Source organism: Pipistrellus hanaki (genome assembly GCF_964339955.1).
Source record: "Pipistrellus hanaki genome assembly, chromosome: 9".
NCBI lineage: Eukaryota > Metazoa > Chordata > Mammalia > Chiroptera > Vespertilionidae > Pipistrellus > Pipistrellus hanaki.
This window is the reverse complement of record NC_140511.1, coordinates 7,578,255-7,605,034: the sequence shown is the minus strand read 5'-3', so window position 1 is coordinate 7,605,034 and position 26,780 is coordinate 7,578,255. Positions and strand designations below refer to the sequence as shown.

The 26,780-nt window shown below is 53.9% G+C and overlaps 1 protein-coding gene across 3 annotated transcripts; it reads left to right on the top strand.

Annotated features, from left to right (window-relative positions):
• The first annotated feature begins 1,438 nt into the window (after window positions 1–1,438).
• NLRX1 (NLR family member X1) lies at window positions 1,439–26,771 on the top strand. Of its 3 annotated transcripts, none has more exons than XM_084895565.1 (10): window positions 1,439–1,728; window positions 8,144–8,266; window positions 9,054–9,123; window positions 9,506–9,594; window positions 10,033–10,652; window positions 11,295–12,113; window positions 23,417–24,012; window positions 24,222–24,308; window positions 24,912–25,163; window positions 25,563–26,771. In XM_084895565.1, exons 2-10 carry the CDS (start codon window positions 8,197–8,199, stop codon window positions 25,882–25,884), a joined length of 2,925 nt encoding a protein of 974 aa, XP_084751691.1. In that variant the 5' UTR covers window positions 1,439–1,728; window positions 8,144–8,196; the 3' UTR covers window positions 25,885–26,771. The 3 variants fall into 3 exon arrangements, with proteins under 3 accessions (XP_084751691.1, XP_084751693.1, XP_084751692.1); XM_084895567.1 differs by having other exon boundaries at window positions 1,585–1,602; XM_084895566.1 differs by lacking the exon at window positions 1,439–1,728 and adding an exon at window positions 2,125–2,158.
• Window positions 26,772–26,780: the final 9 nt, after the last annotated feature.

Below are 26,780 nucleotides of genomic sequence, written 5' to 3'. Positions count from 1 at the left end.
GGAAAGATAGAAATATTGATGTGATGGATCCAAAAACTATGGTACATCTACACAATGGAATACTATGCTGCCATAAAAAAGAAGGAATTCTCATCATTTGCAGCAACCTGGATGGAATTGGAGAACATCATGCTGAGTGAAATAAGCCAATCAATGAAAGAGAAACACCACATGACCTCACTCATTTGTGGATGATAAAGAACATTATAAATTGATGAACCAAGAGACAGATATAGAGAAAGTAAAGCAACAGGCAGACTGTCAAATTACAGTGGGGAGGGGAGGAAGATCGGGGGGAGATAATAGATCAACCGAAGGACTTGTATACATGCATATAAGTACAACCAATGGACACAAAACTCTGGGGAGGGAGGGCATGTATGGGAGGGAGGGTGGGGGGCAAAAAAAAAATCAATAAAATATATTTTTAAAAAAAGAAAAAAAAAAGAAAGAAATATTGATGTGAGAGAAACACATTGATTGGTTGCCTCCTGCATGCGCCCTGACCAGGGCCCAGGCTGGGAGGAGCCCTTGATTGGAATCGAACCCAGGACCCTTCAGTCCAATGCTCTATCCACTGAGCCAAGCCAGTCAGCCTGGACTTATTTCTTAGAATCCAGCTCAGCAGTCATCTCTTCTGCCAGAGGCAGTTAGTACCCTCCCCTCCCCCTCCGCCAGGACGTTCCTAAGCCTCTGTCTCCTCTGAAGCACCATCATTTGGGGCCCTGGACCGGAGCTGCTGGTCTGTCTGGGGCCTGCACCCCTTGTTCAGCACTACCCCAATACCAGTGTTTATCAGCTCTGCCTTCCGTCCAGACCAGTGGTCCCCAACCTTCTCCTGGCCACACACCACCTGAGCATCTCTAACTTCCTGATGTGACACAGAATTCTTGTTAAAAAGGGAGCTCCTATTCACGGGAGGAACCCTAAAAGGCCATTAACTTGGTCTAAAGAAGCTTCCAAAAACAGGGCACCCATGAAAGAGAAAAATAAAAGAACGAAAGGACAGGTGAAGTACTGAGGAAGAAATTACTAAGAAATTGTTGAAAAAATAATAATATGAAGTGACATGAAAAAATAGAAAATACAGTTTCAAAAGATATAACAGAGAACTGAAATGCATAAATGTCAGAATATATATTTATATACTGTATATGAGGCCCCTAGAACCATAAGAAATGAAAAAGTTCACTGTTAATAACTCATTTTCGAATTGCCCCCTTAAAAATCAAATTGCCCCCCTGGGGGCGTGTGCCCACGCTGGGAACCACGGGTCTATGTGAAGGCGGAGGTCACAGCCCTGCCCCAGGAACCCATGCACACCAGTTAGTGCGCACTGCCACGCGTGCTTGCATGTGGAGGCATGCCCTGCCGTGGGTGCTGGGTGGCTCCTCCACCCGACGCAGGCCCTGGGTGTGTCCTGCATGGGCGGGGGGCGCTGAGGACCAGGAAGCGCCGGGCGGGCCGTGAGTGGTGCAGGCTGGGTGGAAGCGGTTCCTCGGCCCACTCTCTCCTTCCTTGACCAGAGCCTGCAGAGGCTGGGTCTGCGGGGCCGTGACCGGGTCTGCCGGAGGGAGGCGAGGACGGAGAAGAGGCCGGAGGGTGAGGCCCCACCGGATCTGGTTCTGACTCGCTTCCTAGGCGGGTTCGCCTGCGCCAGAACTTGCACCTTTCCTGCCGCGGTCCCTCCGCTGTAAACGGGCGAAACCACCGCCCTGCGCGGAGGAGGTCGGTGAGGCCATTGGGTGGGACTGGCGCTTGGCGGCCTGCAGAGGCCCCGCCGGGGAAGACCGGAGGAGGAGCCCGCCCGAGCCTGCTCTCCGCCGCCCCCGCCGAGGGCCTGGCTGCCGGGCTCGCCCTCTCCCGCGCGCGGCCAGGGCAGGGGCCAGGCGGGCGGGCGGGACGCGGGGCGCGGCGGGGCGGGGCGGGGCGGGGGGCGGGGCGGGCAGGACGCGGGGCGCGGCGGGGCGGGGCGGGGCGGGGCGGGGGGCGGGGCGGGCAGGACGCGGGGCGCGGCGGGGCGGGGCGGGGCGGGGCGGGGGGCGGGGCGGGCAGGACGCGGGGCGCGGCGGGGCGGGGCGGGGCGGGGCGGGCAGAGAGGGGCGGGGCCGCGCAAGCGTCGTGGGCGTTCGGCCGAGGACGAGCTGCTCGCCGAGCGGTGGGTGGGCTTCCTGGCCGGCTCTGCGTCGGGGTCGGAAGCCACTGGAACTGGGAGGCTGTTTGGGACCCAGTTTGGGGGAGGAGCGCTGGTCTGGGGACCTCAGCCTGTGCTTTCGCTGCCGAGTGCCCTGCTTTTCTCGCTGCCCCGACCCGGGTGATCTTGGGGAACTGCCCTTCCCCCGCTTCCGCGAGTCCCAGCTTGAGCCGTGGCCCTGGTCTGATTTGATCACCCCAACCAGTTTCCTCAGCCTCCCTCGGCTTTCCGGGCCTCTCCCTGCCCCTCCCCGCCGGGTCCCCTGCCGGCAGCCCCTCCCCACTGGCCGGCCCGCTGGCAGGGGGCCTGGCGCAGCCAGAGCCCTAAGTGCGCCCTGCCCTGCGGAGCCAGGTCCCCCTCCCCTGCAGAGCCAGGTCCCCCTCCCCTGCGGAGCCAGGTCCCCCTCCCCTGCGGAGCCAGGTCCCCCTCCCCTGCGGAGCCAGGTCCCCCTCCCCTGCGGAGCCAGGTCCCCCTGCCCTGCGGAGCCAGGTCCCCCTCCCCTGCGGAGCCAGGTCCCCCCGGAGGAGCCAGGTCCTTGGAAATGAGATGCCAACGAGCAGCTGGCTCCGCGTCAGGGAGGCCAGAGAACCAGGACTGACTTCCGGGAGGTGGCGCCTTTGGACAGGGTCTGAGAAGACTGGGAAGGATGCTGCGGCCATCCCAGTCTGGAGGAAGGGTGTGAACGCGGGAAAGTGCCAGCAAGAATGCAATGAATGAGCCTGGCAAGTGAGGTGCGGGTTGGGGCAAACTCAGAAAAGTAGTGGGTGTGGGCCAGACGGTTGTGCTCTATTTATAACAGAGGATTTCAGGGAGCGGGTTGGTGGCTGGGATGAGGGACTGGAATGACATGAGACTGAAGAGCAGCCAGGAAGGGGGAGGGGTCCCCAGAAGTCTGCATTAGCACAGGGACAGTAGCGATAATGCAGTCAGAACAGGCTGGCACAGCTCGGGGAGGCGGCAGTGGGCCTGTTTCCTCTGTGAAGGAGGGAGGGGAATTTGCAGACAAAGAAGTCAGACTTCTAGGGTGAATCGTGAATGGGAAGGTTTGCAGAGAAGTCAATGAGGAGTTTAGTTTTCCATGTGTGAAGCTTCAAGTATTGGCAGGATACTTGGAGATGTCAAATAGGAAGTTCATTAACTTATTTTTTTTAACTTGTTTAAATCTTTATTGTTGAGAGTATTACAGATGTCTCCCCTTTATCACCCCATTATTCCCCTCTACTCCATTCTTGCCCGGACCCAGTCCTTCACCACCCTATTGTCTGTGTCCATAGGTAATGCATATGTGCATTAAGACCTTTGGTTAAGAGCAGCCAGGCCCGGAGCACCAGCAGCCAGGCCCGGAGCAGCAGCAGCCAGGCCCGGAGCAGCCAGGCCCAAAGCAGCAGCAGCCAAGCCCAGAGTAGCCAGGCCTGGAGCAGCAGCAGGCAGGCCAGGAGCAGCTAGGCCCAGAGCAGCCAGGCCCAGAGCAGCAGCAGGCAGGCCAGGAGCAGCTAGGCCCAGAGCAGCCAGGCCCAGAGCAGCAGCAGGCAGGCCAGGAGCAGCTAGGCCCAGAGCAGCCAGGCCCAGAGCAGCAGCAGGCAGGCCAGGAGCAGCTAGGCCCAGAGCAGCCAGGCCCGGAGCAGCAGCAGCCAGGCCCGGAGAAGCCAGGCCCAGAGCAGCCAAGCCCAGAGCATCCAGGCCCGGAGCAGCCAAGCCCAGAGCAGCCAGACCCGAAGCAGCCAAGCCCAGAGCAGCCAAGCCCAGAGCAGCCAGGCCCAGAGCAGCCAGGCCCAGAGCAGCAGCAGCCAGGCCCAGAGCAACCAGGCCCAGAGCAACCAGGCCCTGAGCAGCCAGGCCTCGAGCAGCGTGTTCCTGCTCATGCATCTGTTAGCTTCCAGTCTTCTGCAAAGTCTTGTGCAGCAAGTCCAAGGACTCTGAGTAAATCTGTACCAGCAACAAAAGAGACTCATTTAGTAGCTAAAAATATTAATATGTCTATAATTCTGATTTCTCATTTTGTTGTTTTGCATCGGCATTGTTGTTTTTATTTAATAGCCAGAGTTTTGCTCTTGACATTCAAGTTTAGAAAATAGCATGTATGTGGTTTAGTTTTTGCATTGGCATTGTTTGCAATTGTTTTTAATTTTAGAGCCCTATTATTGATGTTTAAATTTTATTTTAATTAGTAAAAAAGGGTGAGATGTAGAGAGCCGCCTGAGAAGGCACATGGACATTCTTTTAATTCTTATCAGCTGAGCCCAAGGGCACTGGCAGAATCCTCTTATCAGTGCTGATTTCTTAATCCATGTGCTTGGAATGGGGAACAAATATTGATAGAACCTTGACTCACCCAGGTCTCGATAAGCTAAATCTTGTACCAAAAAATAGAGAGCTTACCCAGATTTTGATGAATGGGATCTGGGCACACTGGAAGCTCCTTTTGACCTTAAACTCCCCTTTGGAAGCCAATAAAAATAATAATAAAATAAAAAAAAAAACAAGGGAATTAAAAAACCTGATGAACAATAGTAACTTGAATATAATAGAATCAGAGGTATGGAAGGGGAGTGGACTGATGATTCTCAGGGAAAAGAGGAGTGGGGGGTGTGGGAAGAGACTGAACATAAATTGTGCACCTATGGATGAGGACAATGGGGGATGGGGAAAGGGCAGAGGGTGGGGTGGGAACCTGGTGGAGGGGGAAAAAAATGAGGAACTTTTGTAATAATAGGAACAATAAAGGTTTATTAAAAATAAAAAATAAAAAGACCTTTGGTTAATCTCTTCCCACACCCCTTCTCTTTGAGATTCATCAATGTGTTCCTTGTTTCCATGCCTCTGGCTCTATTTTATTAATCTGTTTATTTTGTTCATTAGATTTCTTGTTCATTTATTTTGATTTTTTAATTCAGTTATTGATAGATATATATTTATGGCCATTTTATTGTTCATGTTTTTCTTCTTTTCTTTTTCTTAAAGACTACCCTTCAACTTTTCATATACTGGTTTGGTGATGAACTCCTTTAGCTTTTTCTTGTCTCTGAAGCTCTTTATCTGACCTTCAATTCTGAATGATAACTTGGCTGGGTAGAGTAATCTTGGTGGTAGGTCATTGCTATGCATCACTTGCCACTCCCTCCTGTTGAGAAGTCAGCTGACCGTCATACGGGCATTTTCTTATAGGTAACTAACTGCTTTTCTCTTGCTGTTTTTAAGCTTCTCTTTGTCTTTATTCCTTGGCATTTTAATTATGATGTCTTTGGGTCTTCTTGTTTAGGATTCTTTGTGCTTCCTGGATTTTAGTCTCTTTCTTTCACCAGGTAGGGAATGTTTTCTACCATTATTTCTTCAAATAGATTTTCAACATCTTGCTCTCTCTCTTCTCCTTCTGGCACTCCCATAATGCAAATGTTGGTATGCTTGAAGTTGTCTCCTGGAATTGGTAGAGTGGCCTTGTGTAGTAGGTATCCTGTAGGGTGCAGTGGTTCAGCCACCTCAGTCACCTGAGCTGGGCACTCTATGTGTGTCCCTGGGTGAGCTGTGTGCACAGTCTTATAGTTGAGCCTTGGTTGCTGTTGGTAAGTGTCCCTGAGGAGACTTGACTTCCAGACCAATTGGTTGTGAGTAACAACTGAATCTGCAATGGAAGAGTTACTGTGCAGGGGACACCCCTGTGTAGAGTTTTAATCTGGTATGATCTGAAGCTGTCCACCAGGTGCACTGGCTCTGGGGCCTCTTGGGAGGTGCAAAGTCAGCCACTGCCTGGAGCCACCCAGTAGGAGCTACAGAGAGATCTGCAGGTGGCTGCTACTTATATTGGGCTTGTGAGGCCCAGCTGTGAAGCAAGGCAGGCTGGTGCCAGTCCTGGGTCTTGGGTCTTTTTTTTTTTTTTTTTTAAATATATTTTATTGATTTTTTACAGAGAGAAAGGGAGAGAGATAGAGAGCTAGAAACGTCAATGAGAGAGAAACATCGACCAGCTGCCTCCTGCACTCCCCCCACCGGGGATGTGCCCGCGACCAATGTACATGCCCCTGACTGGAATCGAACCTGGGACCTTTCAGTCCACAGACCGATGTTCTACCACTGAGCCAAACCGGTTTCGGCAGGTCTTGGGTCTTTTTTTTTTTTTTTTTTTTTTTTTTAAAGCAATGTTACCATAAGCAAGTTTGGAAGCATGAAACTCATTTTTTTTTTTTTTTCAAATATATTTTATTGATTTTCTTATAGAGAGGAAGGGAGAGAGATAGAGAGCTAGAAATGTCAATGAGAGGGAAACATCGACCAGCTGCCTCTTGCACACACACACACACACACACACACACACACACCGGGGATGTGCCTGCAACCAACGTACATGCCCCTGACCTGAATCGAACCTGGGACCTTTCAGTCCACAGACCGATGTTCTACCACTGAGCCAAACCGGTTTCGGCAGGTCTTGGATCTTTTATTGATAGGTTTGGGGCATGCTGATTCCAGCTGCTGTTTGTTTAATAGATTTTAGCAAAGTCTGAAGCCTGAGCCAGGACAGGCCATTCATATGGAAAAGCAGCTGCAAAGAGCGTGGGTGGGGCTGAAAATTGGATGGGATGGGATCTGAGGGAATCACTAGGATGGAGCAAACAGTGTGCACTAGGCTGATGGAGACTCAAATATGACTTCCAGTCAGCTCTGCAACTGGGGAGGTCCCAGCATAGGAACAGTGACCCCTGTCTTGGAGAAAGCTGCTCCTGAGTTCCTGCCCCATTGCCAGACAGTCCAGTTCCTCCCCTTATGTTCCTGGATTCCTCTAAAGCCACTGCTGGGCCCTGGAGCTCGGTGGAAGCAGAGCATGTAAGTTCATATGTGGGCCCTTTAAGAGGAGCACCTGGGACTCCAGTAATCTCTGTGTCATTCAGCAACAATCCCTGCTGGTTTTTAAAGCCTGAAGTTATGGGGACTTCTCTTTCCAGCTCTGGAACTGGGGGCCTGATGAGGGCTGGGTCCCCCTGCTTCTCACAGATGCTTTGGAGCTATTCCTCCCGATGAAAGAAAATGATATACATGGGTACCAGACAGTCTGTTCTGTGCCTCCACCCCACCTGCCAGTCTCAATGCACTTTCTTCTCCTCTAACTGCAGGACTTCCATTCAACCAAGTTTCAGGCAGTTCTGAATGATGTTTGTTCGGCATTTTAGTTGTAAATTTTAAAAAAATTATTGATTTCAGAGAGGAAGGGAGAGGGAGATAGAAACATCAATGGTGAGAGAGAATCATTGATCATCTGCCTTCTGCATCTCCTCCTCTCCCCCCCCACCCCCACATTGGGGACTGAGCCCACAACCCAAACCAGTCACGTGCCCTTGGTCAGAATTGAACCTGGGGCTCTTCAGTTGGCAGGTTGACACTATCCATTGAGCTAGATTGGCTAGGACTAGTTGTAATTTTGTTGTAGTTGTGGGAGATGGAAATACCAGCGTTTACCTATGCTTCCATCTTGGTTCTCCTTAATTCATTCATTATTTAGGCCAGCCTCAAAGGTAGCATACATAAACGTCACAGAGGAGATAAAATCATAAACTGAAAACTCAGCTGAAAGGACCTGATACCTGGGGGTGGGGTGGAGGTGGGGGGTGCAGAGGGGAGTAGAAAATCATTACTAAAAAGGCTGGCTTAGAAAATCACCGGAAATGAACACAGGACTCCTCTGAGCTCGCCGGCAGTCAGGTCAGAAAAAGCACCCCTATGTCTGGCCATTCACTGGGCTGAGACTCAGGGGAGAGGCAATAGGAGGTGGGAGTTAAAGGGACCGTTCAGGCGGGCGTGTGGAAGAGGGAGGAGTTCTGAAGGCCAGGCCAGGGCTGTGGCAGTGCTGACATTTCGGGAAAGGCTCAGCTTTCCTGAGGAGAAGGACTTTCCTTGGCCTCACAGGCAGGTGGGCGTGGGAAGCGCAGTCGTGGTCCACTCACACCATTCTTCCCACAGGGGACGGACGGGGTAGAGGTGTGCCTGCCCGGGCCTGGCCTGTCTCTTCTGCCATGAGGTGGAGTCGCCGTCTGCCCTGGGCCGCGTGGGGGCCTGGCCTGGCACGAGCGCCTCAGCCAGCAGGTGAGTGGGCATCGGGTTCTGTTTCCGCCTCTGTTTCCTTCTGAGCCCAGATGGGCCTCCAGGAGGGCAGGGATGCAGACTCCAGAGTGCCAGCCCCAGCTCTGGGGGCCACTTGCTGTTGGCCTTGGGCAAGTGACCTCATCTCTCTCAGCTTCCTTTTTCCTTCCTGAAATAGGGAGTCAGCCTCGGCGAGGGTTCCTGTAGCTACATAAGTCCAGGAACACTTGTCAGATGTCATTTTGCATTCAACAAATATATATATTTTAGTCCTCACCAAGAATATTTTTCCATTTATCTCTATAGAGAATATAAGGAGGAGAGGAGGGGTGAGAGAGAGAGAGAGAGAGAGAGAGACATGAGACACATTGATTGGTTGCCTCTTGCACACACCCAGCTGGGGCTGGGGAACCTGCAGCCGAGGTACGTGCCTTTGACCAGGAATCGAGCCCACGACCCTCTAGTGCACAGGCGGACACTCTAACCACTGAGCCCAACCGACTAGAAACAGCAAATACTGTTTGAGTGCCTGCTATGTGCCAAGTACATGATTATGCTAAGTTCTAAGTATGTAATTGTGTAAAAAAACAGACGTGACCCTGCTCTTGTGGCGGGTGGTGCAAGTGAATGTCAGTCAGCTGGTCACAGGGTAGAACATAAAATAGCATCGTAACTGCTCAGAGGGCGGGACATGATGCGTAAGAGCAAAAGGGGGTTTGCGTAGACATGGGTCTGTGTCTAGAGGGGAAATATGGGTGGGATCTGGATGCTATTTCTTCTCTCTCTGCAGATGAAAATATCCTCTGGATGACCCATTGGAATTGGGCCCTTAAAGGGGGCTGTTCCCTTGGCCCCCCTAGGTGAGGCCTTGGTGTCAAACCTTAGAATCTACCTGGGCATAGCCGAGGAGCCTGGGAAGGGTTGGGGCTTGGAGCTTAGAAGGAAGTAACATCATTACAGCACATGGCATGGTGGTCTGCCAGGGGGTGGTCTGTGGGGGGCGGGGGGGGGGAGTCTGGCAGGGAGCAGGCTGAGTCCGGACAGGCAGCTGTGGGCGGCTGGAGGGCGAGGGGTGCGACCTCAGTCTCCGGGAGGGGTGAGAGTCAGAGTCTTAACTTGGGTGTCCGGGCTGGGCCTGGGTCTCAGGCAGCCAGAGGCTCCTCATGCCACCGGCCTGGGCTCCGTGCAGGTGCAGCACTGAGCTCAGTGCCAAGCCCCAGCTCATCCTTCTCCGTGCTCCAGGGCCTTTACCCGTCACTACGGAAGCTCAGTGGGCAGTGTTCCCCCGTCAGAGAGGCATGGACCCGTGCTACGGAGCATCTCTGCTGCTGGTAAAGAGATTGGTTCCTTGGCCAGCCTGAAGCGAGGGGCTGGCGGGGATCCTGGGTGGGGTGAGGGGGGGATTGGGGGAGAAGCAGGCAGGGAGAGAGAGGCATGGAGGACCATTGGCATCATCTATCAGTGGCCACCTGCCCTCGCCCATCACCCATCTGTCCGCGCATCACTTCCTGCAACGCTCATGCAATGCACACATGTGCAAAGCCCGGGGCAGGGTGCCATCCCTGCCTTCAACACGCTGGCCTAGCAGCTGGGAAAGATTTCCCTTTGATCTAATTGTGAAGCCAGTGAACCCAGCATTCCTCATCCCCTGGCACCACTTTCTGTCTTTTTTGAGGGATGCATGGCACCTCCTGTGCTGACTCCGCAGCCTGCCCTCCCCGACCCGCCCGCCCCCTTGCCCAGCCCAGGCCCTCTGCCTTCCCCTCCAGAGGCCATCCAGCGGCACCGCCGGAGCCTGGCCGAGTGGTTTAGCCGGCTGCCCCGGGAGGAGCGCCAGTTTGGCCCGACCTTTGCACTGGACACGGTGCACGTGGACCCCGTGGTGCGCGAGAGCGCGCCCGAGGAGCTGCTGCGCCCGCCCTCGGAGCTGCGGTCCCCTGCGCAGCCGCCCCCCGCCGCGCGCCCCAGCCTGGCCCTGTCTCAGCTCTTCGACCCGGACGCCTGCGGGTGCCGCGTGCAGACGGTGGTCCTGTACGGGGCCGTGGGCACCGGCAAGAGCACGCTGGTGCGCAAGATGGTGCTGGACTGGTGCCACGGGCGGCTGCCAGCCTTCGAGCTGCTCATCCCCTTCTCCTGCGAGGACCTGTCCTCCCCGGGCCGGGGCCCGGCCTCCTTGTACCAGCTGGTGGCCCGGCGCTACGGGGCGCTGAAGGAGGTGCTGCCCCTGATGGCCGCGGCGGGCTCTCGCCTGCTCTTCGTGCTCCATGGCTTGGAGCGGCTCAACCTGGACTTCCGGCTGGCGGGCACGGGGCTGTGCAGCGACCCCCAGGAGCCGCTGGCGCCGGCCGCCATCCTCGTCAATCTGCTGCGCAAATACATGCTGCCCGAGGTGGGTGCCCTCCTCCCGGCCTCTCACCGATTTGCCACCTACGAGTTTTTGTGTCTTAGGCCTGCATTGTTAAAATATATTTTTTTATGGACTTCATAGAGGGAGAGAGAGCTAGAAGCATCAGTGATGAGAGAGAATCATGGGTCAGCTGCCTCCTGCACACCCACACTGGGGACCAAGCCTACAACCGGGGCATGTGCCCAGACTGGAATCTCACCTGGCTCATAGGTCGATGCTCAACCGCTGAGCCACACCGGCTGGGTAGGCCTGCACATTGATTGGGTGGGAGAGGCCCTGGGCGGGTTCACATCCTGGCCCCACCACTTCCAGCTGTGTGTCTTTGAACAAGTCACCAACTTGCCAGGCTCCTTTCTGTGTTTCCTTCTTGAGTTGTGCTGCTGGCAGAGGCACTAACTACATAGACGCTGTGCGCACAGTGTGCGGCCCCAGGGGAGGTGCCCCAGGGGAGGTGCGGCCCTGGAGGTGTGGGCCCCGGGGGTGTGGGCCCCGGGGGGTGTTGGCCCCGGGGGTTCGGCCCCCTGGAGGTGTGCATCCTCGTCCTTCCCCCCTGGGACAGTCCTCAGGCTCCAGGGAGTGAGCCATCAGGGTAGGAGGGCTCTGATCCTGCCGCCACTCTTCCAGGCCCGCATCCTGGTGACCACCCGGCCCTCCGTCGTGGGCCGCATCCCCAGCAAGTACGTGGGCCGCTACGGGGAGATCTGCGGCTTCTCCGACACCAACCTGCAGAAGCTCTACTTCCAGCTGCGCCTGCACCCGCCGGACTGCGGGCCCGGCGCGGCGGGCGCGGGCGGCCCCACGGCGGCGCAGCGGGACGGCCTGGTGGAGATGCTGTCGCGGAACCTGGAGGGCCACCACCAGATCACGGCCGCCTGCTTCCTGCCCTCCTACTGCTGGCTGGTGTGCGCCACCCTGCACTTCCTGCACGCGCCCGCGCCCGCCGGCCAGACGCTCACCGGCATCTACACCAGCTTCCTGCGCCTCAACTTCGGCGGCGAGGTGCTGGCCGGCGGCGACCCCGCCCCGCTGTCCCTGATGGCCTACGCCGCCCGCACCATGGGCAAGCTGGCCTACGAGGGCGTGTCCTCCCGCAGGACCCGCTTCTCCGAGGAGGACGTGCGCGGCTGCCTGGAGGCGGGCGTCCGCTCCGAGGAGGAGTTCCAGCTGCTGCACAGCTTCCGCGCCGACGCCCTGCGCTTCTTCCTGGCCCCGTGCGTGGAGCCGGGGCACCCGGGCACCTTCGTGTTCACGGTGCCCGCCCTGCAGGAGTATCTGGCCGCGCTCTACATCGTGCTGGGCCTGCGCAAGACCACGCTGCAGCGGGTGGGCAAGGATGTGGCCGAGCTGGCCGGCCGCGTCGGCGAGGACGTCAGCCTGGTCCTGGGCATCCTGGCCAAGCTGCTGCCACTGCGCATCCTGCCCGTGCTCTTCAACCTGCTGAAGGTAACCTGGCTCCGTCTCCCGGCTCCCGCCCCGAGGGAAAGGCTGCCACCGCAGAGCTGGGCCCTGCCTTGGCCTCTGGCTTCAGATTTGGGCAGTGTGGCTGTATTTTACTTCATTGCTTTGGGAGAGGAAGGGGAAGGGAGAGAGATTATGATGAGAGGATCATTGATAGACTGCCTTCTGCCCGCCCCATACTGGGGATCTAGCCGCCATCCTGAGCATGTGTCCTGACTGGGAATCCAACCAGTGGCGGGGTCAGTGCCCAGCCACAGAGCTATGCAAGCCAGGCCCGTGTGGCTTTTGGCGGGACTGGGCGTTAAGAAGGGCAGAGAGAAGCCACAGGCTGGGAAAGGCTTGGAGGTTTGGGAGGGGAATTTGAGGATGCAGGGACTTTAGTTATTTATTTTAAAAATCTTTATTGTTGAAAGTATTACATATGTCCCCTTTTTCTCCCATTGCCTCCTTCAGTTCACCCCTGCCCCAGGCCCCCCCCCCCCATCTGTGCCCAGGGGCCATGCAGAGATGCACACAGGGTCTTTGGTTGATCACCTCCCACCCACTCCCCCTCCCCCTGTTCCCTCCAAGACTCTGCACTCTGCGCCATGCCCCATGGCTCTGGGTCCACTCTGGGTCCACTCCGTCCAGCAGTTTATTTTGCTCATTAGATTCCTCATATGAGTGAGGTCATGTGACACGTGTCTCTGACTGACTGACTTCGCTCAGCATGAGGGCTCCCTTTTTCCCACTGACTTCACTCCAGGCCCCTCCGTGCTGTCCCAAAGGTAAGAGACCCTCCTTTCACTGCTGCATCGTTCCGTGGTGTGAATGCCCACAGCTTTTACCCACTCCTGCTGACGGGCACGGGGCTGTTTCCAGGTCTCAGCTGTTGCGAGTTGTGCTGAGAGTGCAGGGACTTTAGTAACAACCCTACAATTGTAAGACGGTTTTGTCCCGCACCTCTGCTCCCAGCCCTTATTTCTGGAAGGTGGTCCCCGTAGTTCAGGTCTGGCCTCTGCTCTGCAGGCCCAGCGCTGGGTTGTGTCTGTTTCCCTCAGAGGCGGTTTGAGTCCAGGAACAATGACTCATCTGAACCCCAGAGGCAGGTTTATGAAGTTGCTGCCATTTTACTCCTTTATACCGGGAGGACAATGCCTTGTTAATCGGCTTAGGACAATCCTCAGGTGCAGGTCCGCTTCAGAAGCCAAACCACAGGCCCGACGAGTGTGCTGGAGCAAGGCGGAGGCCCTGAGTCTTCGAGGCGGAGAGAGAGCCGCTGTCCGCTCATGTGTGCCCGTGTCTTGTAAATGAAACACAATTATGATCCCTTTTCTAGATGAGGAGACTGACGCTCAGAGGCTCTGCAGCTTGTCTGAGGTCACGGACGGAAGTAAAGCAGTTGGGTCTGAGCCCACGTTTCACGATTCTGAGTCTTGTCTCTTCCTGCCAAGCTGCTCCGACATGGCACAGTGTGGCTTCGTCATGCTGTGGCGCCTGCTAGGAGGGACCTGGTCGTGCGGAGCCAGAGCCCTCGCCAGTGCTGGCAAAATAGCAACAAGTCTTCCTTTTTATAGGCAGCAAAGGATACGGGTTAAGGACAAGGATTCAGGAATGCAGCTACCTGGGTTGAAATAAAGTCTCTGTCACTTAGTAGCTGTGTGACCTTTGATAAGTTGCTTAACCTCTTTGTGCCTCAAAGTCCATATCTCTCCCTTTTTCTTTTTCCTTTTTTTATTGTATGTATTGAGGTGCCATGGTACATGAACACACAGGTGTCAGGTGTGGGCTTCTCTGTGACAGGATCTGTGTTATGCGCTGTGTGCCCGCCACCCACAGTCACAGGACCACCTTCCCAACACCCCCTGCCCTCCAGAGCCACCACACTGTGAGTGTTCACGAGTTTCAGGTTTCTACCCACACAGAGTGAGGTCATAGGGCTCTCAGCTTGTTCTGACTGACTTATTACCCTCAGCATCATGCTCTCAGGGCCATCCGTGCTGGTGCAAATGACGCTATCTCACCCTTTCTTGTGGCTGAGCGGTATTCCACTGCGTGGACCACGTCTTTAGCCAGTCCTCCATGCCCGGGCACTTCGGCCGCTTCCATGCCCTGGCCACCGTGAGCAGTGCTGCCGTGAACACAGGGGCATGTTCATTGTGAATACATGATTTGAGGTTTCGGGTACATACCCAGGAGAGGAATTGCTGGGTCCCTCAGTTCTTAATTTTCTGAGGAATCACCGGACTGCTTTCCATGTGGCTGCACCGGTCTGCATCCCCACCAGCAGAGAATGAGGGCTCCCTTTTTCCCACAGCCTCTCCAACACTCGTTGCTTGTCTGGTTGATTATGGCCACTCTACAGGTGTGAGGTGGCATCTCACTGTAGTTTTGATCTGCATTTCCCTAACTGCCGGTGAGGTGGAACACCTTTCCATTGTCTATTGGCTGTTTGTCTTCTTGGGCGGGGTGTGTTTTCAGGTCCTCTGCCCACTTTGTATATATATATTTTATGGAGAGGAAGAGAGAGAAAGAAACGTCAATGATGAGAGAGAATCAGTGATTGGCTGCCTCCTGCATGCCCCCTTCTGGGGATTGAGCCCACAACCTGGGCCTGTGCCCTTGGCTGGAATCGAACCGTGACTTCCTGGTTCACCAGCTGGGCTCTCTGCCGGCTTTTTGATTGGGTTGTTTGTTTGTTTGGTGTTAACTTTTATGAGTTTTTAATGTATTTTGAAAACGAAGTCTTTGTCTGAGCTACTATTTGCAAATATCATCTCCCATCTGGCCTGCTGCCTCTGTGTTTTGTTATCATTTTCTTTGGCTTTGCAAAAGCTTTTTAGTTTGACATAGTCCCACTCATTTATTTTACCTCCCTGGCCTTTCAGGTCAAGTTCATAAAATGTTCTCTGTGACCAAGGTCCATAAGTTTGGTGCCTATATATTCTTCTATGTAACTTATTACTTTGGGTTTTATATTTAGGTCTTTGATCCATTTTGAGTTAATTTTTGTACATGGAGACAAACTGTAGTCCAGCTTCATTTGTTTGCATGTGGCTTTCCAGTTTTCCCAGCACCATTTTTTCCCCCCAGTTTTAATTTTTAAAAATATGTTTTATTGATTTTTCACAGAGAGGAAGGTAGAGGGAGAGAGAGTTAGAAACATCGATGAGAGAGAAACATCGACCAGCTGCCTCCTGCACCCCCGCCACCGGAATCGAACCTAGGACTCTTCAGTCCACAGACCAATGCTCTATCCACTGAGCCAAACCAGTTTCGGCCCAGTACCATTTATTGAAGAGACTGTCTTTACTCCATTGTTTGTTTCTGGCTCCTTTGTCAAAAATTATCTTCCAGCCCTAGCTGGTTTGGCTCAATGGAGAGAATGTCGCCCTGAAGGATCCCGGGTTCAATTCTGGTCAATGGCACATGCCCAAATTGTGGGCTCGATCCCCAATAGGGGGCATGCAGGAGGCAGCCAATCAATGATTCTCTCTCATCATTGATATTTCTCTCTCTTTCTCTTCCTCTCTGAAATTAATAAAAACGTTTACAAAATTATCTGCCCATTTACATGTGATTTTACAGCTGGGCTCTCTGTTCTGTTCCACTGACCTGTGTGTCTGTTTCTCTGTCAGTGCCATGCTGTTTTGATCATCCTAGCTCTGTAGTGTAATTTGAAGTCAGGTAGTGTGATACCTCCAGCTTCGTTCTTTTTTCTCAGAGTTGCTTTGACTCTTCAGGGTCTTTTGTGGTCCCATACAAATCTGATAATTTTTTGTTCTTCTTCTTTTTTTTTTTTTTAATGGCATTGGGATTTTGATAGGATTGCATTAAATCTGTGTATCACTTTGGGTAATATGGCCATCTTAACTATGTTGATTCTTCCAATCTTCGGACATAGGGTATTTTTCCATTTTGTTATGTCTTTTTCATTCTTTTTAAATAATGCTTTGTAATTTTCAGTATATAGTTCTTTCATGTTCCTTGTTAAGTTTATTTCTAGGTATTTTATTCTTTTGGTTGCAATTGCAAAAGGATTTTTTTTTCTTTTTTTCCCCCCTAAAATTTTGTTGTGACTATACAGGAAGGCAATGGATTTTTGTTCATTGATTTTGTATCCTTCAACTTCACTGTATTTGTTTATTATTATTATTTTAAATTATATATTTTTAAGTAACCATAGCATTTATTATTTAAATATATATATATATATATATATATATATATATATATATATTTGTTATTGATTTCAGAGGGAAGTGGAGAGGGAGAGAGAGAGATAGAAACTTCAATAATGAGAATCATTGATCAGCTGCCTCCTGCACACCCTCCACTGGGGATCGAGCATACAACTATGATAGGGCTGAAACCAGCTCTCAAACATCCCCCTGAGGGGTCCTGGGTTGCGAGAGTGCACAGGCCAGGCCGAGGGACCTCACCGGTGCATGATTTGGGCCGAGGGTCCCCGGGCTTTCTGGCCTGTCTCCCTCAGCCCGGATTGGCTGCACCCCCCAGCAGCAAGCTAACCTGGTGGTCAGTATATGTTATAGTGAGCAGTTGAGCAGTCTTAGCATATCATTAGCATATTATGCTTTGATTGGTTGAATGGTCGACCAGACTGGACACTTGGCATATTTTATTATATAGGGTAGTTTTTTGGTGGAGTCTTTAGTTTTTTATATACAGAATCATGTCCACAAAAAGTACAGTTTACTTCTCTTTTTGGATGCTTTTTATTTTTATTTATTTATTTATTTATTTATTTTTAAATTTTTTATTGATTTCAGAGAGGAAGGGAGAGGGAGAGAGAGATAGAAACATCAATGATGAGAGAGAGCCGGGACCGGTTTGGCTCAATGGATAGAGCGTCGGCTTGGGGACTGAAGGGTCCCGGGTTCGATTCCGGTCAAGGGCATGTACCTTGGTTGCGGGCATATCCCCGGTAGGGGGTGTGCAAGAGGCAGCTGATCGATGACTCTCTCTCATCGATGTTTCTAACTCTCTATCTCTCTCCCTTCCTCTCTGTATAAAATCAATAAAAAATATATTTTAAAAAAAAAATGATGAGAGAGAATCATTGATTGGCTGCCTCCTGAATGCCCCTACACTGGGGATTGAGCCAGGCATGTGCCCCGATTGGGAATTTAACCGTGACCTTCTGGTTCATAGGTCTTCGCTCAACCATTGAGCACATTGGCCAGGCCCTTTCTTTGGTTAATGTGGTATTTTACATTGATTGACTTGCATATATTGAACCATTCTTATGCCCCTGTAGTGAACCCCACTTGATTGTGTTGTATTATGTTTAGATGTACTGTTGTATTCAAATTGCTAGTATTTTGTTTAGGATTTTTGCATCTGTATTCATCAGAGATATTGGTCTGAAGTTTTTACGTGTGTGTGTGTGTGTGTGTGTGTGTGTGTGTGTGTTATCCTTGCCAGGTTTTGGTATCAGAGCTATATTGGCCTCATAGAATGTGTTCGGAGGTATTAACTCTCCTTAATTTTGGGGAAGAGTTTGAGAGGATAGGTTTTAAATCTTTTTTGAGCCCTAGCTGGTTTGGCTTAGTTGATAGAGCGTCGGCTTGGGGACCTAAGGTTCCCAGGTTCGATTCCGGTCAAGGGCTCATACCTGGGTTGCAAGCTCCTCTCTGGCCCAGGCTCTGGTCAGGCCCGAGCAGGAGGCAACCAATCAGTATCTCTCTCACACCCATGTTTCTGTCTTTTCCTCTCTTTTCCACTCTCCCTAAAAATCAACGGGAGCCCTAACTGGTTTGGCTCAGTGGATAGAGCATCAGCCTGTGGACTGAAGGGTTCCAGGTTCGATTCCGGTCAAGGGCAATTACCTTGGTTGCAGGCACTTCCCCAGTGGGGGGTGTGCAGGAGGCAGCTGATCAGTGTTTCTCTCTCATCAATGTTTCTAACTCTCTATCCCTTTCCCTTCCTCTCTGTAAAAAAAAAAAATCAATAAAATATATATTTTTTAAAAATCAATGGGGGAAAAAATAACCCCAGATGAGCATTAACATTTGGTAGAATTCATTGGTGAAACCATCTGGTCCTGGACTTTTATTTTTTGGGAGTTTTTATTTTTTTATCAGAAGTCTTTTTTATGTTTTCCCACTTATTACGCCATGAATTCATAGGGAGTGGCTCCGGCAGCTCAGGCGCCTCCCCCTCGGTTCTCACACTGTGCTTCTCTGGGTGGAGCAGGCTGGCGCTTCAGTTGAACCAAGTACCTTTCTCTTTGGCTTCCTTCTTTTTCCGATCATTTTCTTCACACGTTTCAGGAAGCTATCTCGGCTGGTAGAGGCTTTATATGCTCACTACGTACATTCATTCTCTAGGCAAGAATCTTGCCCTTGGCTTGCTTGTTCACAACAATGCCCACTGCATGCTGGGCGACACTGTAGACTCCTCCAGTGTTGCCATGGTAACGTGTGTGGGCGTTCTTTGTGAACAGGGCCCATTCCCTTGTCCACAGCATCGCCTTTCTGGTAGGTTCGCGTGTGTGTGGCCAAAGGAGCCTCCACGTGTCCTAAAGGCGCAGAGAACATGGAGTGGGCCTCTCCTCTTCCCCTTTGTGTGAGCCATTTTGGCGAATTCCTGGAAGATGGTGGTTCCAGCCGAAAGGCTTTTGGGAGGTTTTTGATGGTGGCTTCAGATTCCTCACTGCTGATCAGTGTTTTTTCCAATTCTTCATAATTTAATCTAGGGAGGTTATGTATTTCTGGGAACTTACACATTTCTTCTAGGTTATTGAATTTGGTGGCATATAATCCTACCTAATAATAGAGTAATATGCAAATTAACCATCGCTCTGTCACACCCACAGGCCACGCCCACCTACCGATCAGAGCAAATATGCAAATTAACCCAACAAAGATGGCGGTTAGTTTGCATATGCGGAGGGAGGGAGGAGTGAAGACTGAAGACAGCAGAGAAGGAAGAGGGAGGGAAAGTGGAAAGCAAGTTGGCTGCTGGAGGGAAAGCACTGGCAGCGTGTGCGAGGCCGGGCGAGGCGCAGAGGCAGCGCGGGAGGCAGCGCCGAGGCGGTCGTGCGGCGCCAGGCGCGCAGTGGTGGCCGCAGGGGCGGCGGAGGTGTTGCAGGAATATTCCTACAGCGGATCACGTCTTCCACAATAGTGCAGCACGGTCCTTTGTATATCTGTGCTGACTTCTCTTTTCTCATCTGATTTTGTTTATATGGATCTTTTCCCTTTTTTCCTTAACGAGCCTAGCCAGTGGTTTGTCAGTTTTATTAATCTTTAAAAGAAAGCAGCTCTTCATTTTATTAATTTTTTGTATAGTCTTTCTCTTCTCTATTTCATTCCATTGTGCTCTAATTTTTATTATTTCCTTTCTTCTGCTGATTTTGTGATACTTTTGTTCTTTTTTAAAAATATATATTTTATTGATTTTTTACAGAGAGGAAAGGAGAGGGATAGAGAATTAGAAATATCAATCAGCTGCCTCCTGCACACCCCCCACTGGGGATGTGCCCAAAACCAAGGTGCATGCCCTTGACCGGAATCGAACCTGGAACCTTTCAGTCTGCAGGCCGACACTCTATCCACTGAGCCAAACCGGTTTTGGCTTTTTATAGTTCTTTAAGATGTGAAGTTAAGTTGTTTACTTGGGATTTCTCTTATTTCTTAAGATAGGCCCATAATGATATGAACTCCCCTCTTATTACTGCTTTTGCTGCACCCCAGAAGTCTTTTAAAAATATCTATTTAAATATATGTTCTTTGTTTCAGGTAGAGTAACTCACTTGAGTATTTCCTGCAGTGAAGGTTTTCTGGTGATAAAATTCTTCAGCTTCTCTGTCTGGGGTCATCTTTATTTATTTATTTATTTATTTTTTAAAATCAATCTTTATTGTTCATATTATTACAAAGGTTCCTCATTTCTTCCCCCCTCCACCAGGTTCCCACCCCACCCTCCGCCCCCTCCCCATCCCCCGTTGTCCTCATCCATAGGTGCAGTTTATGTTCAGTCTCTTCCTCCCTCCCTTTCCCCGATAGTAAATCCCTTTTCAGATAGTAAATCAGTTACTTAGCATTTTCTCATATCAATAATACCTCCACATGCCCAATGATACATTTCACACAAAAGACATTTCCAAATAGGTCAACCAGCCTCATCCAGGCCCCACCCAAGGCACTCACAGATCAACACCCCAGCCCTATACTAACTCAACACATCCAGATCTAAGCCTTCATCACTTGATTCAGCAGACCCTCAAGTTCCCACAAAAGTTTCCAGCCATGTCTGAGAGGCAGCCGTGGGGCAGGGGCAGGCGAGGAGCGAGCTGTTCCGGGCCTGGCCTCTGTTGCTCTGATTCGTTCCACAACCAGCTGCTCCGGGTCTGGTCACTGCCGCTCCCGACCTAGTTGCTCTGGACTTGGCTACTGCTGCTCCGGGCCCGGCCGCTCCGGGCCTGGCCACTCCCAGCCTGGCAGCTGCTGCTCTGGGCCTGGCCACACCCGACCCGGCTGCTCCGGGCCTGGCCACTTCCAGCCTGGCAGCCGCTGCTCCGGGCCTGGCCGCACCCAGCCTGGCAGCCGCTGCTCCGGGCCTGGCCTCTCCCAGCCTGGCAGCTGCTGCTCCAGGCCAGGCCGCACCAGACCCAGATGCTCCGGGCCTGGCCGCTCTGTCTGGGGTCATCTTTATTTCTCCTTCATATTTAAAGGATAATTTTGCTGGGTACATTATTCATGGCTGGTAATTTCTCTCTTTCAGACATTTTAATATTTGGTTCTACTCTCTTTTGGGTTGTAGAGTTTCTGCTGAGAAGTCAGATGAAATTTTGATGTGTTTTCCTTTGTAGATAAATTCTGTCTTCTTTCTGGCTGTTTCGGGAAGTTTTTGTTGTCGTTGATTTTGACAGTTTTAATATAAATTGCCTTGGAGAGGCCTCTTCGGCTTGAGGTGACGGTGTTCTGTTTGCTTCTTGGATTCAGTTCTTCCCAGAGGTTTGGGAAGTTCTCACGCACTGTTTGTTTGAATAGACTCTCATTCCTTCTTCCTCTCCCAGAATGCCTCTTATTCTAATACTGGAGGCCCGGTGCATAAAATTTGTGTACTTGGGGTGGGGGTGGGGCTCCCCCAGCCTGGCCTGTGCCCTGTCACAGTGTGGGAGCCTCGGGATTGACAGCCCCGAAGAGGTAGACCCCGCTCACCCATCAAGGGCTCCTTGATGGATTGCCCAAAAGGTAGACTGGAGCCTGGGGTCCCGCCTCCCAGCCGCATGGAGCCGGGAGGCAGGACCCCCAGGACTCCCAGGCAAGCCTTGCTGAGCGGAGCTGGGAGGAGGCAGTATTCCCAGGCAGGATCTGTGCTGCACACAGTGTCAAGCCCAGTCCCACCTACCTGCGCGCGCCTGTGTGCGTGCAGCCATCTTGTGACGGCATGACAGCGTGACAACTACTTAAGCTTTCATTAGTAAGGATTGCTTTTACTGATGGAGTCAGAGAGTTCTCATAGAGCTCTTTCATTTTTCTTTTTAGTATTTTTTTATTGATTTCAGAGAGGAAAGGAGAGGGAGAGAAAGATAGAAACATCAATTAAAAGAGTGAGTCATTGATTGGCTGTCCCCTGCACTTCCCACACTGGGTATTGAGCCTGCAACCCAGGCATGTGACCTTGATTGGAACTGAACCCGGAACCTTTCAATCTGCAGGCTGATGCTCTACCCATTGAGCCATTTTTCTTTATGGTCAGGTCTGTCTTTCCTTTCCTCTGCATCATTTCTAGATTCCTGTCTGTGATATCACTAATTCTTTCCTCCATCTGCTTGACTCTGTTTTCTGTGCTCAGTAGTTTACTTTTTTTTTTTTAAATATTTTTTTATTGACTTCAGAGAGGAAGGGAGAGGGATAAAGAGCATGACTGATTGGCTGCCTCCTGCATGCCCCTCACTGGTGATCAAGCCTGTAACCCAGGCATGTGCCCTTGGCTGGAATCAAATCCGGGACCTTCAGTCCGAAAGCTGATGCTCTATCCACTGAGCCAAACTGGTTGGGGCAAGTGGTTTACTCTTAATCTACTTAATCACATACTTCATTTCTTCATTTCTGATTATTTTTTTCTTAAATATGTTTTTATTGATTTGAGAGAGAGAAAGAGAGAAATATCAATGCTAAGAGAGAATCATTGATTGACTGCCTATTGCACACCCCCTACTGGGGATCGAACCTGCAATCTGGGCATGTATCCTGACCCAGTATAGAACCATGGCCTCCTGATTCATGGTTTTACTCTCAACCACTGAACCACATTGACCAGGCTGGCTGATCCTTTTTTAAAGTTTCAATCTCTTTGGTAAAGTACTTGTTTTGTCATTGATTTGTTTTCTGAGTGCATTGAATTGCATGTCTATATATTCTCGCATATGTTGAGTATTTTCAGAACTGCAATCTTGAAATCTCTGTCATTTATATCACATATTTCCATGTGTTCCTGCTTGATTTCTGGGGATTTTTCATTTCTTTTCTGGCCATCCTTGTTACTGTGTTGATTCATGGTATCTGCTGTTCTCCTTTGCCGCTACTGGTACATTTATATCTGTCTATATTAATACCCGATAGCAGCTTTCTCTGAAGAGATCTTTCTATTATTTTCCAGTAGATGGCGCTGGATCGCAATATTTTTACCTCTGATCTCTCAGTCTTTTTTTTTTTTTTTTTTTTTAATATATATATTTTAAATATATTTTATTGATTTTTTACAGAGAGGAAGGGAGAGGGAGAGAGAGTTAGAAATGGCGGAGAGAGAAACATCGACCAGCTGCCTCTTGCACACCCGCTACTGGAGATGTGCCTGCAACCAACGTACATGCCCTTTACCGGAATCGAACCTGGGACCTTTCAGTCCACAGACCAACGCTCTACCACTGAGCCAAACCGGTTTCAGCTAAATATATATTTTAAATTAATTTCAGGGCTGACTGAGGAGTGACGTGACATCAGTCATGGCCGGAGGATGATGTGGAAGTTGGGGTGTATTTATGAAACAGCCGGTTCCACACTGACTGCATGCTCTCTGTGCTTCCTTCCACCCCTCCTGGGCGGACGTGTGCGGGCCGTGAGGAAGGATGTGTGTGGAGGGCATGAGGCCGCGGGTGAGGGAGGACTGGGAAGATCACACGGGGCCCAGTTAGAAGAGTTTTCTGTTCTGTGTGTGAGAGCCCGGGAGGCGTCGCGGCCAGGGAGTCGTGACCGGACTGCCGCTGCTGCGTGTGCAGGAGGCACGCCCGGCTGGGCCGAGGGGGACAGCCCACAGCACCTGCCTTCCTCTCCCAGGTGGTCCCACGCGTGTTTGGGCGAATGGTGGGGAAGAGCCGAGAGGCGGTGGCCCAGGCAATGGTGCTGGAGATGTTCCGAGAGGAGGATTACAACAACGATGACGTCCTGGACCAGATGGGTGCCAGCATCCTGGGCGTGGAGGGCCCCCGGCGCCACCCCGATGAGGCCCCCGAGGACGAGGTCTTCGAGCTCTTCCCCATGTTCATGGGGGGGCTTCTCTCTGCCCAGAACCGGGCCATGCTGGCCCAGCTGGGCTGCCCCATCAAGAACCTGGATGCCCTGGAGAACGCCCAGGCCATCAAGAAGAAGCTGGGCAAGCTGGGCCGGCGGGCGCTGCCCCCCTCGGAGCTCCTGGACCACCTCTTCTTCCACTACGAGTTCCAGAACCAGCGCTTCTCCGCCGAGGTGCTCGGCTCCCTGCGCCGGCTCGACCTGGCGGGCGTGCGCATGACACCCCGCAAGTGCATGGTGGTGGCGGCTGTCCTGGGCAGCGGCGGGCATGCTCTGGACGAGGTGAACTTGGCCTCCTGCCAGCTGGACCCTGCGGGGCTGCGCACGCTCATGCCCGTCCTCCTGCGTGCCCGGAAGCTGGGGTGAGGACCTCGGGCTCGGGCACGGAGGGAGGAGAGGGTGCCAGGGAAACCGGGGGCACTGAGGAAGGGCCAGGGCCGGGGGGGACGTGGGTGTGGGCGGAGGGGACAGGCAATAGGAGGGAGGACAGCGTGGAGAGACAGAGGCCAGTGGATGGCCGGCCTCGGCTGAACTCTGGTTTCTCCCTCCCCGCGGGCCACCCCTGCTCCAGCTTGCAGCTCAACAGCCTGGGCCCGGAGGCCTGCAGGGACCTCCGAGAGCTGCTGCTGCACGGCCAGTGCCAAGTCACCACCCTGCGGTGAGTGCGGGGGTGGGGGTGGGGGCGGCTGCGGGAGGACCAGACGCGCTGGCGGCCAGCTGAGGTCAGGGGTGTGCTCCTCACCTCAACGTGCCCCGGTCCAGGACAAGCAGGAGGGCGGGCGGGTGAGATGCCACCAGCAGTAAGTGCTAAGAGAGCCTCTCATGGGACTAACGTGGGAGGGGAAGGGCTTGGACCAGAGCCCAGGCCAGTGGATGTGTGTCGCCTCACAAGGATGACCTGCTAGGCACTCCGTCGATGCCCCCAGAGTTGACTGACTTACTAGGAACCCAGACTCCTGGTTGAAGTGAGGGGAGGCGAATGAGGAAGGAGAAAGGAGGGAGGGCGAGAAGGGTGGGGCTCTGGGGAGGAGGTGAGGGGAGAGGGTAGAGGGAGTCAGCAAGGGGAGTGGGAAGAGGGGGTGAGGAGAGAAGGCGGCTCCTGCCCTCTCCCTCTGCAGGTGCCACCCCGCTAGTCTCCACCCTCCCTCCTGGGCCTGCAGTTCTGTGCCCAGGCCGTCTGCGCCCCAGGTGGCACCCTTTGGGCTCAAGCGCAGGGTCTCTGCCACGGGCCCTTGTAACCTTGGGGTGCTTCTGGCTGCAGGCTGTCCAACAACCCGCTGACGGCCGCAGGGGCGGCCTCCCTGGTGGAGGGCCTGGCGGGAAACACCTCCCTGACACACCTGTCCCTGCTGCACACGGGCCTCGGGGACGAGGGCCTGGAGCTGCTGGCTGCCCAGCTGCAGCGAAACCAGCAGCTGCAGGAGCTGAATGTGGCCTACAACGGCGCCGGCGACTCCGCGGCCCTGGCCTTGGCCAAGGCGGCCTGGGAGCACCCGTCCCTGCAGCTGCTGCAGTGAGTCTTGTCCCCCCCGCCCCCCACTGTCCCCCTCCTGGGCTCCTGCCGCTCAGGGGGCTTCTCTCCCGGAGCAGGGCCTGGCCTGGCCTCTCTTCCTGGCTCCTGAGTGATGCCCACCGACTTGGGCGCCAGCCCTTCCCTCTGCCACGGGCCCTTCCCCTGCCCTGCCCCCTCCCCCATTTGTCTAGCTTCTGGGGGCCCCACTCCTAGTCCCTGGCCCCACCAAGTCCTACAGGCGTCCCTGCCTCCATGGCCACCCCCTCCTCTGGGCTCATGAGGACACACCCATGGCGGTTCTCCGCAGCGGCTGGGCTGAGCCCCCTGCCTTCGCCGGCCCTGCCCTGGCTCTGCGCCTGCTGACGGCTCTCCTCTCCCCTCCCCTCCTCTCCCCGGCAGCCTCTACTTCAACGAGCTCAGCTCCGAGGGCCGCCAGGTGCTGCGGGACCTGGGGGACGCGGCGGAGGGCCGCGCGCGGGTGGTGGTGTCGCTGACGGAGGGCGCGGCCGTGTCCCAGTACTGGTCGGTGATCCTCAGCGAAGTCCAGCGCAACTTCCACAACTGGGACCGGGCCCGCGTGCGGCGCCACCTCCAGCTCCTGCTGCGGGACCTGGAGGACAACCGCGGCGCCACCCTGAACCCGTGGCGCAAGGCCCAGCTGCTGCGCGTGGAGGGCGAGGTGACGGCGCTGCTGGGGCGGCTGGGCGGCCCTGGCCGCTGAGGGCTCGCCAGGCCGCTCCCTGCCCCGCGGAGATGCCCCAAGGTCGGGGGCCGGGACTGGCACCGCCGCGCCCTCCGGAGCCCGCCCCGCCAGTCCTCCCAGGTCGGTCTCCAGGCCTCGCCGTGGGGCGGAAGGACAAGACGTGGCATTTCCGTGGCCCAGCTGCCTGTGGCACCCCCACGTACGGGCCCTCTCCTCCGAGGAGCCTCTGCCACCAGGGGGCGCCCCTCTCCCACCTCCTGCCAGGTGCCGTCTCCGTGTGGGGGCTCCCACCCTGCCGTAGTGCCTTCTGGGACCCCGGGTCCCGCAGCCCTTCCGCTCCCCCCGGCGCTGCCCCCAGCCTCACGCCTCCCCTCGGGCCTGTGCTCGGGGCCCAGCGCGCCCCCCCCCCCCCCCATTAAACGCTCCCACCCGCGCCCGCCTGTGCTTCCTGGGATGGAAGGACTGACCGCTTCCTGTCGCAGATGGTCCTTAGGTCCTAGGCTCAAAGGCAGCGAGGGCCGGGGTCCCCTGAGGTGTTGGGGTGGGGCTCCTACCAGCCGTGCTGCACCCTGGCCCCCGGGGGGGGGGGTGCCTGCGGTGCCCGCGGCGGGAGGCGGGGGCCAGGGGCCCTGGCGGGCATGCTCCCGGACACCCCCCTCCGCTCCCAAGCGGCGTCTTCAAGGAGGCGGGACACGGGGGGTAAGAGGGAAGGTCAGCTGACTCCCATGGACCTTGTCCCCACTCCGAGCGCCGGGTTGTTGGCCAGCTATGGAGGCGGCGGCAGGTAGGAGCGGAGGAGCCCGGGAGACCGCGGAGCAGCCGGGGCGGCGGGGCTGAGGCTGGGGAGCAGGGCACACAGTGCGAGGGCCTGGAGCCCCGAGACACAGGGGTGGGGGGCGGGGTGGATGCTTCTG